Below are 15,954 nucleotides of genomic sequence, written 5' to 3'. Positions count from 1 at the left end.
GAGATTTGTCAATATATTAGTTAAAAAAGTACATCTTATACGGATGTCAAATTGTAAGTTTTATGCTATTTTTAAAAATTCAAATTTTAGGTCATTTTTAGATTATTTTAGATTATCCTTCTATTATGACCTTTATAAACTAATAATGACATACATGATACCGATAAATGATCTCCGCATTTCCTAATGCAATAAGATTGAGTTTTGCATATCACAACTCTGTTTTGATATTATAACATCCATAAGATGTCACTGTATTTACATTTTAGGATAATTACTACTAAAGTCACAAGCTTTGACCAATTCTTTCTACGCACTTCAAATAATCCTATATTTTAGTTATTTCTAATTTAATTTTCTAATACTCCCTTATGTATGTTTATCCAAGATTTTTGTATTAATTTACATTTAAAAAGTTTCTCCTTATAATAAGTAAAATTTGAACCCTTCAAATACTTTAATCTATAGGCAGAATTTGAATTAAGTCGAAATTAATGATTCTAGCGGACAATTTTGTCACCTAACTATTGAACCGTTTGCATCCAAATTATATCAATACGCTATCTATTAATCAGTAAAATTATCACCTAAATACTTAACCATTTGAATCCAAATAAATAAATAAATAATGACAATATTTAAATGATATTAAAAACAAAAAATCCCCTGCAGTTTGATCTTGATTGTTTAGTGGGTAGCAGTTGGACTTTTGGGCGAACAACTTTCTACAGATATGCAAATTATTTGACTTTGAGCCAAGCAAGCAGGTCCCACCATCAATATATTTTATTGAATTTTGTATTAAACGAAATCGCTGTAATCAAAGATTTATTAATAACAGAATGATAACTTTAAATTAAGAAAGTCAATTTGTCATTTCCCCTCTATTCATGTTTGGGTTAAGTGTATCTTACAATAACCCAAAAAGGTCAATGTTAAGAGAGAGAATGTGTGTGTAGTGGGGTAAATCAAATGTAATCAATTGAAGTAGTAGTAGTATGTTTTTTGCAATTCACAACTGTAGTAAATGTGCGTTCGTTGTGGAAGGTCAGCTTTAAATTTGCTTGCAGAAACAGAGAGAGAGAGATATGATTGTTTCAAGTTCAACACAAGTTTTGAAGATTTTATAGCTCATAGTAGCTTCAGGTGTCAAGAACAAGAGGTAGCGAAAAGCTTCAAAATTCCCAACTTTGTTTCTGAACATCTCTAGGTAATTTATTATCGATTTTGATTACTCCATTTATGAGGTTTTTGTAAAATTGAATGTTCGAAACTTCAATCTTGAACGCATCATTTTGCGATTTCATTTTCATCTTTTCTGAGTTAATTCTCGAAGAAATGCTGAGTTTAGGGTTTCATTAATCTGCCGTGATATTTATTTTTGTCCATTTCTTTTGATTAAACTCGAATATCTATCTGCGCTGTTTGAATGTTTGCCTAAAGCAAATGCTCTTGCCCTTTCCCTCCTTGAGTTGGGGGATTTTTTTGGTTTTTTTGAAAGCAAAGGTTTATTCTTGTTTTGATTCCTTTTGCCTTTTGAACTTAGGTTTTGAATTGGGTCTCCTTTATCTCAGCGGGTAGAAGGCTTCACCATAAAGGGGAAAAAAGAAAGCTTCATTTTGATTTCCCTGGCTCTATTGAATTCTTTTCAGTTTGAATTTCTTGAATTCTAAGAGTAAACAACGGGGAAGAAAGCAAGATTTAATGCATCTCTCTCTATGGAAACCACTCTCTCATTGTGCTGCACTGCTATTGGATAGAAAGAGCAGAAGAAGAGATGGTTCTGAGCATTCAAATGAGGAAATTCAGGCTAATCCTTCAATTCTGAGAAAATTGCACGAACACAAATTGAGGGAGGCTCTTGAAGAAGCTTCTGAAGATGGCTCCCTTGTTAAGTCCCAAGACATTGATGCTGAGTCAGTGGCCAATCAAGATGAGGGGTTAGGCCGTTCGCGGTCACTGGCACGGCTTAATGCCCAGAAGGAGTTCCTCAGAGCCACTGCTCTTGCAGCCGAGCGCACATTCGAGTCTGAGGACTCGATTCCTCAGCTCACTGAGGCCTTCTCCAAGTTCCTGACAATGTATCCAAAATACCAGTCGACAGAGAGGATTGAGCAGCTAAGGCAGGATGAGTACTCGCATCTCTTGGGGATTGATTCAAAGGTATGCCTTGATTACTGTGGATTTGGATTGTTTTCGTTGCTGCAAAGTGTGCATTATTGGGAATCATCAACATTTAGTTTGTCTGAGATCACAGCTAATTTAAGTAATCATGCTCTGTATGGGGGAGCTGAGATTGGGACGGTAGAGTATGATATCAAGACTAGAATTATGGATTACTTGAACATCCCTGAGAATGAATACGGCCTTGTTTTCACTGTGAGCCGTGGCTCAGCCTTCAAGTTGCTTGCTGAGTCATATCCGTTTCACACTAACAAGAGGTTGTTGACCATGTTTGATCACGAGAGTCAATCTGTGAACTGGATGGCTCAGAGTGCTAGAGAGAAAGGCGCCAAGGTTCAAAGTGCGTGGTTTAGATGGCCTACTCTCAAGCTCTGTTCGACTGACTTGAGGAAGCAGATTTCGAACAAAAAGAAGAGGAAGAAAGATTCAGCAACCGGTCTTTTCGTGTTCCCTGTTCAGTCGAGAGTCACTGGTTCCAAGTACTCATATCAGTGGATGGCTCTTGCCCAACAGAACAACTGGCATGTCTTGCTCGATGCTGGAGCATTGGGCCCGAAAGACATGGATTCTCTTGGATTGTCTTTGTTCCGGCCAGACTTCATCATCACGTCATTCTACAGAGTGTTCGGCTATGATCCAACTGGTTTTGGATGCCTTTTGATCAAGAAATCTGTGATGAGCAGTCTTCAAAATCAATCGGGTCATGCTGGGTCGGGTATAGTCAAAATAAGCCCCGTCTTTCCCCTCTACTTGAGTGATTCTATGGATAATATCCCTGGATTTGGGTGTGATGAGGATGAAGAAGTGAATGGGACTGGTGAAGTGAATTCTGAGAATCGTCGTGATTCTCAGCTGCCGGCCTTTTCTGGTGCCTACACTTCTGCTCAGGTGAGGGATGTGTTCGAGACCGAGATGGAGCATGATAATAATAGCTCTGACCGAGACGGGCAAAGCACCTTATTTGAAGAAACTGAAAGTATTTCTGTCGGGGAGATGATGAAAAGTCCAGTCTTCAGTGAAGATGAATCATCTGATAACTCACTTTGGATTGATTTGGGTCAGAGTCCAATAGGATCAGATGCTGCAGCTCCTTCGAACAAACATATGGCATCCTCTCCCCTACCGCCGGCGTGGTTTAGCCGGAAGAACCATAAACTCACTTCTCCGAATGCCTCAAAGTTACCGAGCAGCGGAATGTATGACAATGAGTTGAACCCGGAGCATCATGAGGTGCTGTCATTTGACGCTGCTGTTCGATCAGTTTCTCAAGAACTAGACCATTTCAAGGAGATACCTGAAGAAGAGCCGTTCTCGGAGGTATATCCAGCTTCACGAGAATATAGGACTCCAAATAATCTGCAATTCCAAGAGATTAAAGATGAAGTCGATATCAACAATTCAACTATGGGCTCCAATCGTCTGACTATTCAGAATGGCTGTGCTTCTGAGATATGCCTCGAGAAAGAAAGTGCGATACGACGAGAGACAGAGGGAGAATTCAGATTGCTGGAAAGGCGAGAAAAGAGTAGAATTGCCGGAGGCAGGTTTTTCGGGATAGAGGAGAGTGAGGCAGCTGGAAATAAAGGGAGAAGGGTATCATTTAGTACAGAAGACAACAACAGAGCTCAAATCAGTCAGGCTCCGGAGCCGGGAGAAATGTCTCCTAATAGTATAGATGATGATGATGATTATTTGAGCAATGGGGAGTATGACGAGCAAGAATCAGAAAGGGGTGAACCTGAGATAATCTGCAAGCATCTGGATCATATAAATATGTTGGGCCTGAACAAGACCACATCCCGGCTCCGTTTCTTGATCAATTGGCTTGTGACCTCTCTGCTGCAACTAAGGTTGCCTAGTTCGGGTAGGCAAGACAGTGTGCCGCTTGTTCACATATACGGGCCAAAGATTAAATATGAAAGAGGCGCTGCAGTGGCTTTCAATGTGAGGGACAGAACTAGGGGTCTGATCAGCCCAGAGGTTGTACAAAAGCTGGCTGAATCGAATGGTATCTGTCTAGGTGTTGGAATACTGAGTCACATACGTATCATAGAAGGGTCGAAGCAGCGTGGACCTGTGAGTGTTGATGATACCACCCTTTGCAAGCCGATGGCGAATGGGGGAAAAAGTGGGTTCATCAGAGTAGAAGTTGTGACTGCTTCACTTGCATTTCTAAGTAATTTTGATGATGTATATAAGTTGTGGGCATTTGTGGCTAAATTTATTGATCCAAATTTCGTGAAAGAGGGCGTGTTGCCATCTGTTGCTGAAGAGGCTGAAGAATGAGATGGTACACCATTGCTGCTGCTCTCTGCATTTGTTGCTTGTTGTTTTTGTCCCTCTGGTTTGGCTTCTTGTAGATTATGATTTTCTAATGTTTAGTATGAACTGAATGAGATACGCCTTAGCATTACACTCTGTTCAGAATGAATTGTCACTCATTGGATTTGCAGCAACATTTGATAAAAATAAAATAAAATAAATTGATAGGAAAGCCAAGCATGAGAGGAGTCTGATTAACAAAATTAGAGCTGCGATCACCCTTCAATCGCTCTATCAAAAGCACTCTGATAATAAAAGCGGAATTGGGAAAGAGTATTCCCCAAATCTGTAATACTCATGTTTTTGGATGGCCACCATCGCATTTTCATGATTTGTTTAATGGCTTCTAGTTTAATCGGTGCCCCATCCATGAATCTTCCCACCATACAGAATTCAACATTTTCGTCGTCAACTAAATCCTTTGCATCCACGTCGAAAATTTTATTCCCGCCGTCCTCGACAGACAGATTAGCATACTCCCTTTAGAGATATGCGTGCCCTTTAGAGCATCCACAATGGATGCCCTAGTGCATGCCCCAATGAGAGCCCTAGTGATTGCCACGTCAGCATGTCCCATCTTTCTGCAATGGTGGAGTCCTAGTACATGCCCTATCTATTATCCATTTCTCATTTCAATTTTAGTTTTAATTTTTTTTATGTTTACCAATTATAAATAGCAAAATTAGACTTCTAAATTAAAGAACTAGCAAAACACATACATTATTTAATTTTTTTTTTTAAGTTACAAAAAAGAGGTACAATTTCAACAACCACTACGTATTCAAACTTCTTCAATCATGTCGTTCATGAGATCAAGATGAGCTTGTTGGTTGCGCATGCTCTCCTGAGCTTGTAATCTCTCACTGAGTCCATAGGGTAAACCTCGAACAACCGGCGGGGTTGCATGACCTGCGCTCGGAGCGGCTTCATCGTCGGACCACTGGCTAGCTGCACGACCTTCGTCGTGAATAATCATGTTGTGCAAGATGATGCACGCGTACATGACATTGGCGATATGATGCTTGTACCAGGAACGAGCCGGGCCTTTCACTATTCCCCAACGCGCTTGAAGCACACCGAATCCTCGCTCTACGTCCTTCCGTGCAACCTCCTGCTTTGCCGCAAAAAACTCTCTCCTCGCACCCGTTAGACAAGAGATCGTCTTCAAGAAAACTGGCCATCTCGGGTAAATGTCGTCGGCTAAGTAGTACCCCATATGATGTTGTCGTCCGTTGGCAGTGAAGCTGATAACCGGACCGTTGCCATTGCATTGCTCGGTGAAGAGACTGGACGAGTTCAGCACATTGATGTCGTTGTTGGACCCCGTCACGCCAAAGTGAGCATGCCAAATCCAAAGACTGTGGTCAACGATTGCTTCAAGGATCATCGTCGGGTGGGTACCCTTATACCCACTGGTGAATTGGCCTCTCCACGCTGCAGGACAATTCTTCCACTCCCAATGCATACAATCAATACTCCCTAACATTCCAGGAAAGTCGTGCACCGTATCGTGCATCCGCAGCAGGTCCTGCCAGTCTTGGGCATTCGGCTTGCGCAAATATGTGGCGCCGAAGGCGTCAATAACGCCCGCACAAAAATTGACCAGACACTCCCGGCCAGTTGTATCCCCGACGTGAAGATACTCGTCGAACATGTCCGCCGTAGTGCCGTATGCCAACTGACGAAGCGCAACAGTGCACTTCGTCAGCGGGGATGGACCCTTTCTATGGGCCGCATCTTCCCGCCACTGGAAGTACTCGTCGCGCGCCTCCAACGCGTGAACAATCTGGAGAAACAACTCTCGCCGCATCCTAAACCGTCGGCGAAAAACCGGCGCGCCCCACCGGGGATGTTCGGCGAAGTAGTCCTCGAACAGACGTTGATGAGCTAGGACATGCTCTCGACGGATGGATGTCCGTCGGCAGATGGGCCTCGGGACCTGCTCTTGGGCCTGCTGTTCGGCTTGCTCTTGCTCATGTATTGCACGAATACCGGCGAGAATCTGGTTCCCGAAAGCAAACATTGCGCGTTCCATAGACCGACCAATATCTTCCCCGGGAAACATTTTGGAAAAATGAGTGAAAGAGATATTGCTATGGAGAGAGAGTTGAGAGAGATGTGTGGGAGTTGTGTGAAAAATGAGTGAAATGAAGGTATATTTATAGAATTGAAAAAGAAAAAAAAAAAAAAAATCACAAACGCGTGATCGGGCTCGGGCGTGATCGGGCGCGCCTCTGCAATGGGCGCCCGATCTCACGCCCGATCGATCGGGCTCGGGATCGGGCGCGACCGAACTATCGGTCGCGCTCGGGCGTGACCGAGGGCTGCAATGGATGCCCGACCACGCCCGAGCCCGATCTCGGCCGATCGGGTGCGCGATCGGGCATCCATTGTGGATGCTCTTAGATGATGTCGCAGCCTCGAGTTGATCAAAACAGTAACAGGTAGAAACCCTAGTGTAGCCCGTGGTATACTTTATACTCCTTATTCCTTTGGTTCCATAATAGATGACACACTTGGATAATGACACAATATTTTAGGGGATGTTTTGTGTATAAGTGGAGAGATATAATAGTGTATATTTATATTAATGTGATAGGGGACTTTTTTCGAAAAAAGAAAATGTATCATTTTTTATAGGACAAGCTAAAAAGGAAAATGTGATACTCCCTCCGTCCCATTGAAGATGACCCACTTTCCTTTTTAGTTTGTCCCAACTAAGATGACCCATTACTTAAAATGGAAACACATTTATCTCTACTTTATTACATCTCTCTTACTTTACTCTCTCCTCTCAACACACAAAATAAATTTGCATAAAATCTCGTGCCGCCCAAGAAAGGGGTCATCTTCTTTGGGACGGAGGGAGTATTTATTATGAGACAGAGGTTCAAAACTGTTTTGAATTTGAAGCTATTATAGATAAGTTTTGCTTAACTATTATGTATTAGGGGAGTGGTCAATTGTCAACTCATTATTTAATTGCTAACTACAACTAATTTAAGGCCATAGGATTTTAGAAAAAGTGTGGTCTACAATATTGTAGCATCCCGAATCTTTCTTATCTTTTTAGTTGATCTTGAAAAGGCGTCAAATGGGTGTCCGAATTTTTATTATTTTCATTTAATCTCCATTCCTTTTTAAAAATTAAAGGAGTATTACATGTTTGCAATCGATCGAGAGGAGGCGTAATTCATGTTTAGTACATAGCATGCCACGAAAGTACAAATTGTAAATTTTATGTAATAAATTAAAATTCAAGAAATAAAACATATTAGAAATAAAAGAATTTATTTCTTGTGGGCCTAAATTAAAAAGAAAAACTACATTATTTTAGAGCCCATTCTTAAAAAACCCAAATCACTAAAAGAATTTCTTCTTGAAGCCCAAATGTCCCCCTTTACATAAGTTGGAATAGCTTTCCTCCACCTTCTTCATGCTCGATTACTCTCCTCCCATTCAAGCCACGTAGCCATCCTCTACCACCTCCTGCTTGAATACCCTCATCCACCTCCTGCTTAGTTACCTTTATCATAAAATTTAGTCCCAAAGTTTCCACCAATGTACAATCTACAATCACTTCCACGCAGAAAACCTTGAGCACCAAAGCAAGCATGATTATCGATAATCATGCAGGTAACTTTTTCCCTCATATAGTACCATTAAACACACAAATTTCATACTAAAGTAGTGAACTTCATAAACATACCGCCAACAATTCTTATAACTCCTTTTCATCGAATTCATAAAATAGATAAACCAAGTTCTACAACAACAGTAAGCACAAGTTAAGAACTCATCTTAAGAATCAAATCTGCCGGATTTCCGGCGACTGAGTTTCGGCACGCCGTCGCCGACGGTGGCAGCCCCACACCCCGATTCGTCACTGATTTCACCACCTCTACAAGTCTACAAGTTAAATTCCAAAACTTTGAGATCTAAGATTATAAATCCTTAGAAAATGAAATAAAAGGGAAGAATAATAAATCAATCCTTACCTTTTGGGAGTTCGGCGGTTGAGGCGGTGCATGACGGAGACGGCGGTGGAATCCGAGAGGGAGAGATGGAGGGCCGCGACGGCGGCGTAACAGATCCGAGAGAGGGAGAGATTTTAAAGGGGAGAAAGAGAGAGAGGGGAGGGGACGGAGAGGAGAAGAGAAGAGGGGCGCCGCCGGAGGCGGACGGCGGGAGGCGGCGCTGAGCTGGGGGCGGCGGCAGCAATAGGTAGTGAGAAGGAGTAGGGCTGGGTAAATATACCGAAAAAACGGTATATCGATCGTATCGTATTGAAAAATATCGAAAAATATCGAATTTTCGGTATACCGAAACTTTCGGTACGATATAATACCGTATCGAAAGTTTTCGGTATGATAACGATATGAATTTTCTTATACCACGGTATACCGTTTTATATCGAATATACGATATATATCGATATTATCGATATACCGAAATATATCGAAAATCAATAAGTATCGAATTATCGATACATATCGTTTATACCGTTTATACCGATGATGATGATGATGATGATGATGATGATGATGATGATGATGATGATGATGATGATGATGATGATGATGATGATGATGATGATGATGATGATAATAATAATAATAATAATAATAATAATAATAATAATAATAATAATAATAATAATAATAATAATACAATTTATTTTTTAAGATTAAAAGTTTAAATCATAAATATATCCATATAACTTAATTATATATTTTTTGATTATGAAGATGTGGACAACGTTTATTTTATTATGTTAAAATTATATTAATTTTGGTTTTATTTTTCGGTTTTGAAATTATATTTTTTGGTATACAGGTATTCGAAATGGTATAAAATTTCGGTATATCATACGAAATATCGATATACCGTTCAGAACGGTATACCGAAGTTCGGTACGATATACCGAAATTTTGAAACGGTAACGGTATAGTTTTTTTCCATATCGAAATTTCGGTATACCGAAATACGGTATACCGAAACTTTCGAAACAATAACGATATGAAATTCTTTCATATCGATATTTTCGGTATGATAACGAAACAAAATTTTTGATACGATATATCGTATCGACCCAGCCCTAAGAAGGAGGAGTTCCCTCACGTCAATTTGGGTTGGGAGTGAGGAAGATGAAATGGGGTCTTTGCATATGGGTTTTGGTTTAATTGATTGGGCTAGCATTTTATTTATTGGGCTAAACTATGGTAAGAAATAAATCCAAGCCCAACTTCTAATTAATTGGTTTTTGCAGTACATAATTTGTAGAGGCCCAATTCCAAAATTTTAATTTTGGACGGAAGAATAAATTGACTAAGCAAGCTAAAATAATTAGTTGCGATCCGAGTTGTCATAGCTCTGCGTAAAATTTGTAGTAGTGTATGAAATACCAATTTAATCGAAGCCCGAGAATAGTGGTAGAAGAATCATCCAATAACAAATGAGTTTTAGAAATTCCTTAAAGGTAAGTGAAATAAGAAAAGATAATTAATTATGAGGCATGCATTCCTATTAAGGTTCAAGAATTTATTTAAGTCTGATTAGTATTTTATATTATATTTGGTGTTTTTAAAAAGGTTATCTGTGCAAGTTAAAGTCGGAGCGAGAAATTCAAGTTAAGGAAATTAAACGAAAGAGTGAATTTTTCTATCCTACATACTAATGTGGGTAAAAATTACAAATTATTTTTGAGATGATATTTAGTTATACAAATGATGTTGTCTAGCCATAAATGATTTATTTTATGTGTATGAAGCCTATCTGTTTGGTTGGAACGTAAGAATCGAATTCGGGTCCGAGTGAGGGTGGTGTCCCTACTCGGATTAGTGTACACAGGTGACCGTTGGAAGGTGGCCACCTTCCACGGCACAAAGATGATATAGTGGAGGCCGTTGGGAGGTGGCCACCTCCCCGGCTGGAGAAAGATGTAGGTGACCGTGGGAGAGCACCATCTCCACGGCACTTGGTGTTCAGATATGGCAGAAGTACAGAAAGAACTTAGACTGATCAGTCGAACTTTAGCTCACAAAGAATTTAGTAAGCTCGGGCCTTTTAAGAGAAAACTCTCGAGTGTTACTGTGATGGCATGACAATATTTTCATTTTATGTATGTACATTTCGGCATTGTGTTCACTGAGTATTTTTATACTCGACCCTACATATATTTCTAAATGTGCAGGTTGAGCAATGACGGTGGAGAATGTTGAGTTGATGAAATCCTTTTTATTTTAAGTAGAGCCTCTTGGCGGTGCATGTCTCCTTACATGTGACCGTGTTCATTCCGCTGCGTACTAAGGTTCTAGATGACATTGACTGTTGCTCTGATAATTATAAAATGTAAGATTTTCTTTCAAGTTCAGGTGATCAAGAGTTAATTTGAAGTTGTTTCCACTTTATTAATGAGTATTGAGTCACTATTCATCCCCTTTCTATTCATCCCCTTTCTGTCCCTCTCTTCTTATCTCCCACCCCTAGTCACGGCTTCCCGGCTTTGCTATCCTTAGCAAAGTGCGGTCGTGACAGAGTGGTATCAGAGCCGTTCCTTTGATGCTCTGAACCCAAGAGTCTCTTTTCAGTTACTAGTCTAGACTTGTTCCACTAGACTATCTAATTAGTAAACGAACTCTAAGCATTCCCACCAAACCTGCTCAACGAGGGAAAAGGTAATTTGTTCTTTCTTTTAAAAGTGAAGTAGAGATGTTCAAATGAACGGGTCCGGTATGAAAATATGAGATTTTAGAGAAAGAGATAATGAGTTTTATGAGGAAGTTGTTTCAAGCGATGGAAAAAAATGAGACTTTAGAGAAAGATGAGTTCTATCGAGTAGATACTCGGAAGAAAGAGTTGAAAGTGTGAGTTATAAAGAAAAGAGTAATTTGTTACTTTCAATAAAGAGTTTGGAAATTTTGAGAAAGGAGATTATGTTTCTTTATCGAGTAAAGGGTTTGAGAAAATAGTTGATGTGTTTTTATCGAGTAAAGACTTTAAATGATGAAGGGATGAGTTACATTTTCTTTCAAGTAGATGTAGTGAATGGTGCAAATGGAAAATATACGTATCTTTGCAAGTTATTACAAAAAAGGAGGGAATATTTTCTCGATTAAGAAAAGAAAGGATTTTTGAAAGAATATATCTTTTCGCGTAAATTCATGAATCACATTGCATGTAAGGGAAGATTAGAAATTTCCAAGAACTTAGAATTTTAAGTTATGAGTTCCTCCTAAGAACATTGTATAGATTTGAACACAGAAGAACAATTATAACATTTCTCGCTTTTCCGAGTCATGAATATAAAAAGTACGTAATCAGAAAGAGAAAGTTAGTAATAAAAAAAAATGTCGCATTTTGAGTCAGGCCATGAATTATGTCATAAATAAAGGAAAATTAATGTTTTCAAGAACTTAGATTCTTTTAAGTTATGCATTCCTTTTAGAACATAATACGAACTTCAACAACGAAGGATATTGCTAGAAAATTTTAGGAATTAGATACCCCTCTTCTATGTCCACACAAAAGTGAACAATCTGGGTGCCACTACCCTAGGTGACAATCCAGTTATAACAAAAGATAGTACCTTCGAATCAATTGAACAATGTATTTGTACATGGTCGGAGAATATGATTCAAATCTAGTTAAAGAACTTAGACTTGTCTAATAAAGAGAAAAATAAAGTGTTTCAAGGATGATCATTATAACGGGCCGAGAACACTATGGAGCCATGATTTCCAACTATAGTCGTCGGACATAGTTTTGACCGCCCTTGTAGATTACGAAAATGATTTTAGTCAATAGTTTTGACCTTCATCCCAGTAAAGTGGTGAGGGCATTATATTTTTTTCATATAGTCTCCCATATAGTGCCACGTAAAGTGTCGTATAAATGGTCGCCTGATTACTATTGTTGTATGCAAAAAAAATTTTTTTTTTTTTTCAAGGGGCAAGACAGATTTCCAATTGTTTCCTCTGCCATACATGATTTCCCTTAGCATAGCCTCCAGGTTTGAAGTTTTCTTTTCGATTGTTTGTCTGTTTTGAGTGAAATGTTGTGTTAAAAATTTAGTTTAGTGCCTAGTTCCTTCTGAAAGCTTTTCAAAGTCTCGAGGTGATCCTGGATCTCAATTGGATGTGATGATCAATGATTACCCACATAACAATAATTCTTAAATTGAGTTTGGGCAAACATGCCACAAAGTCCTTTGTTACACCTTTTCCAAGAATTCATGGATGCTCCTTTTCATACCATCCCACTAGATTTCTCTACCCTATTGATACGCTCGGATTTTGCACTGTTTTAAGGTCATTATTTGGTCCGTTTTTTATGTCAAAGTCACTCTACACGTCCATTATTTGCATATTTTGTCTATTTTGGTATTTTGACGTGTTTTGTGAGAAATGTGCATAATTGAGCCAAAAAAGGGAGCCAAAACACCAAGTGTAGAAATCTGGAGTCAGACGGCGACCGGCGACCACCGCGGATGTGTGCGGCGACGGCCGGCGCCCGGCGAGCAGATCAACGCAGCGGTCCGCCTCGTAAAAAATGTGCTTGGAAGAGAAGTCTCGTCCGGCGACCGCCGGAAGATGTGCGGCGGTCTGCCGCCGGGGGAACAGACTCTATGGAGTCCAATGCGGCGACCGCCGGCCAAGGTGCGTCGGCCCGCCGGAGAAAGGCGGAAAATCCGAGAAGCCCTAGATTTGCGCCCAGTTTTACCATATTTTGGAGATTTTTTCCTTCTACAACAAGTCATGGCTTTCCCTTATAAATAAGACATCAAGCTTCATCAAAAGAAAGAATTTCTATTTGCAAAATACTTCATAGAGATCAAGACCTAGAGTACTTCATTGGTGCAAGGAGTTGGAGAAGGATTTCAAGAACATCAAGAACGACAAGGATTCAACCCACGGGTTTTATTTGCTTTAGTTTTATGTTCAAATTGTCTTCCCTTCAATCTATGTTTTTAGCTTATTCAATTATGTGTAACTAAACTCATAGGATTCTAGGGATGTGTTAGTAACGACTTTGGTTATACAAATTCCTTTTTCTATCTAATATCCGTTTTGTTTTTACTTTGTTTCTTCCCTAAGTAGTTTTGATGCTGCATGATTGAGTGACACAATCATGTATGATTTAATATAACATGCTTCATAACTGTGACACAGTTTTAGCGAGTTAGATTCACTTAGTAGACACTACAGTTAGCTTCCCTTAAAATGGCACTGTTAATTGAGAGTGGGGACTTTTCAAGGGTCTTAGGAGCTTTTTGGAGTTACGTGTTATGATTGACAACCCTAATCTTGTAATCAACATTTGTATCGCATGAGCATAAGCTAGGAGACTCGTCCTTTCAAAGTATAAACTGTGCTAGGGTATTGTAGTTGGAATTTTGTATAACCATAACTGTGAACACACATCCCTGGGATTCCCTTATCTCTATCGTCTTATTCGCTTTTTAGTTGGTCTATGCTTTCTATTGTTTTTAGTTTTCAAAAGTTTTTAAAACCCAATTGTTTTTCCAGATAGCATTTGAGTCTTAGTAGAGGATAGACACTTTGTGTTCGTCTTCCCCATGTTCGATATCCGGTACTAACCTTTAGCTATACTATATATACTCTGTATACTTGCAGGTTTATTTAGTGCTAATAAAAAGTGCATCAAGTTTTTGGCGCCGTTGCCGGGGAAGACAATTCACTTTGGAGTGATATCTTCAAACGGATAATTTTACTACTTTGGATTTTACTGCGTTCATTTTTTTTAATTATATTTTAATTTTCGTTCTTATTTTTATTTTTTATTTTTCTTTTTTTTAGTTTCTGCAGGTTGTGCAGATTTGCGTGTCTTGAGATAATAAGATGGCGGAGCCTACCAACCACGATCTTCTCATCGCCCTCTCGAAAGGAGGTGGAAGAGATGCGAGAAGAGAGAGCTCGGGCAAAAGCTGAAAAAGAAAAACGAGCAAGGGAGGTAGTTCCAGTCTTGAATATGTTTAGTCATGGTAACATTGTGGATATTCCTGCAGGTCCGCAGATAGAGGCCAACAACTTCAAGTTGGGGATACCCTTAATCAATAGGGTTGAACAAAATGCCTTCGCAGGAAGAGACACCGAGGACGCAAATCGACATCTCACCAAGTTCGTGGAAATAGCTAATACAATCAAGATCAATGGTGTTGATGATGATATTGTGAGGGTAAGACTTTTTCCCTTTTCCTTGACTGATGCTGCTAAAGAATGGTATGATTGTCTGCCTGCAGATAAAACCACCAATTGGAAGGATCTAGTGGTGCTCTTTCTCGACAAGCACTACCCGCCTGGCACCATCCTAAAGCTTAAGTGTGAGATCTTTCAATTCATGCAGGGATCCGATGAGCCTCTATATGAAGCTCTCGCACGTTTCAAAGCTCTTCTCCGCAAGTGCCCAAACCATGGTTTTGGAATAGACCATCAGGTAGGAATCATTTATAATGGGTTTAACGAAAAAATCTCTAGTTTGTTGGATTCAGGGGCGAATGGGGGATCCTTGAGGAAAGGAGAAGTTGCTGCTATGGAGGTAATAGATGAATTAGCCGCAAACAGTCAAGGTTGGTCTAAGGAAAAACACAAAGCTGAAAGGCTAGATGCAGTGAAGAAACCATGTGGGAATGAGACATCCCAAGAATTGGCATTCATCAGAGCAAGACTTGAAAAATTAGAAGCTCCAGGCAAAGAGGGGAATGTCATCAAAGATGTCAAATATGTCCACAATGGGGGTGATCCCCAATAGGCTTTATAATAATAACTATCGCCCTAATCAGGGGGGTGGTAATTTTAATAATTATAATGGAAATCACCCACATCCACATGTATCTCATGCTAATAATCATAATTTTGTCCAATCTCATGCAGGGTTCAATCTAGGGAAAGAGAAAGGAGTGGAGCCACCTACCAAGGAAGACAAATATGAGGCTGGCATCCAAAAGATCTTGGAGCTAATGTTAGAGGATAGAAAGAACAACGAGACCAAGATGGGAGTTGTAGAGGAAAGACTGACCAAGCTTGAATCTGGGTTAAACACTGTTGTCTCCACTGTGTCCATCATTAAGTTACAAATGGATCAATTCCAAAAGAAGGCAGTGGAGGATAAAGGCAAGGCTGTTGCCAAGGTTGTCGATATCAACAAGGATGAAGCCAACACCTCTGGAACGAGTATTGGGGACTGCTCGACGCCTGGCGGACCGCCGCAAACACCGCAGCGGCCCGCCACTGAAGAGGCAGAGGCGCCCACCAAGAAGGAACTCGTGCGGCACAACGGGATTGTACTCCCCTTCCAGCCGAGGAAGCCGTTCAAGCTTGAAGAGCAATTCCGATAATTTTTAAATATGTTCTGTAAATGTCATACTAACCTCCCCCTTGTTGATGCATTGCAGGAAATACCTAGGTATGCCAAGCTCTTGAGAGAGGC

The 15,954-nt window shown here is 40.0% G+C and overlaps 2 protein-coding genes across 2 annotated transcripts; one reads left to right on the top strand and one right to left on the bottom strand.

Moving 5' to 3' along the window:
* The first annotated feature begins 920 nt into the window (after positions 1 to 920).
* LOC125188982 lies at positions 921 to 4,636 on the top strand. The gene is made up of 2 exons (XM_048086121.1): positions 921 to 1,162; positions 1,547 to 4,636. Exon 2 carries the CDS (start codon positions 1,705 to 1,707, stop codon positions 4,468 to 4,470), a length of 2,766 nt encoding a protein of 921 aa, XP_047942078.1. The 5' UTR covers positions 921 to 1,162; positions 1,547 to 1,704; the 3' UTR covers positions 4,471 to 4,636.
* Positions 4,637 to 5,287: 651 nt separating this feature from the next.
* Positions 5,288 to 6,571, bottom strand: LOC125189719 (protein ALP1-like). The gene has a single exon (XM_048086962.1). The coding sequence runs from the start codon at positions 6,569 to 6,571 to the stop codon at positions 5,288 to 5,290; it is 1,284 nt and encodes a 427-aa protein (XP_047942919.1).
* Between the last annotated feature and the right edge of the window lie 9,383 nt (positions 6,572 to 15,954).

This window comes from Salvia hispanica, chromosome 5 (assembly GCF_023119035.1).
Source record: "Salvia hispanica cultivar TCC Black 2014 chromosome 5, UniMelb_Shisp_WGS_1.0, whole genome shotgun sequence".
Taxonomy (NCBI): domain Eukaryota; kingdom Viridiplantae; phylum Streptophyta; class Magnoliopsida; order Lamiales; family Lamiaceae; genus Salvia; species Salvia hispanica.
This window is presented reverse-complemented; position numbering and strand designations above follow the sequence as displayed.

Bases quoted from the DNA above. Each gene is read 5' to 3' on its own strand.
- LOC125188982 (XM_048086121.1), top strand. From the start codon at position 1,705: ATGCATCTCTCTCTATGGAAACCACTCTCTCATTGTGCTGCACTGCTA.
- LOC125189719 (XM_048086962.1), bottom strand. From the start codon at position 6,571: ATGTTTCCCGGGGAAGATATTGGTCGGTCTATGGAACGCGCAATGTTT.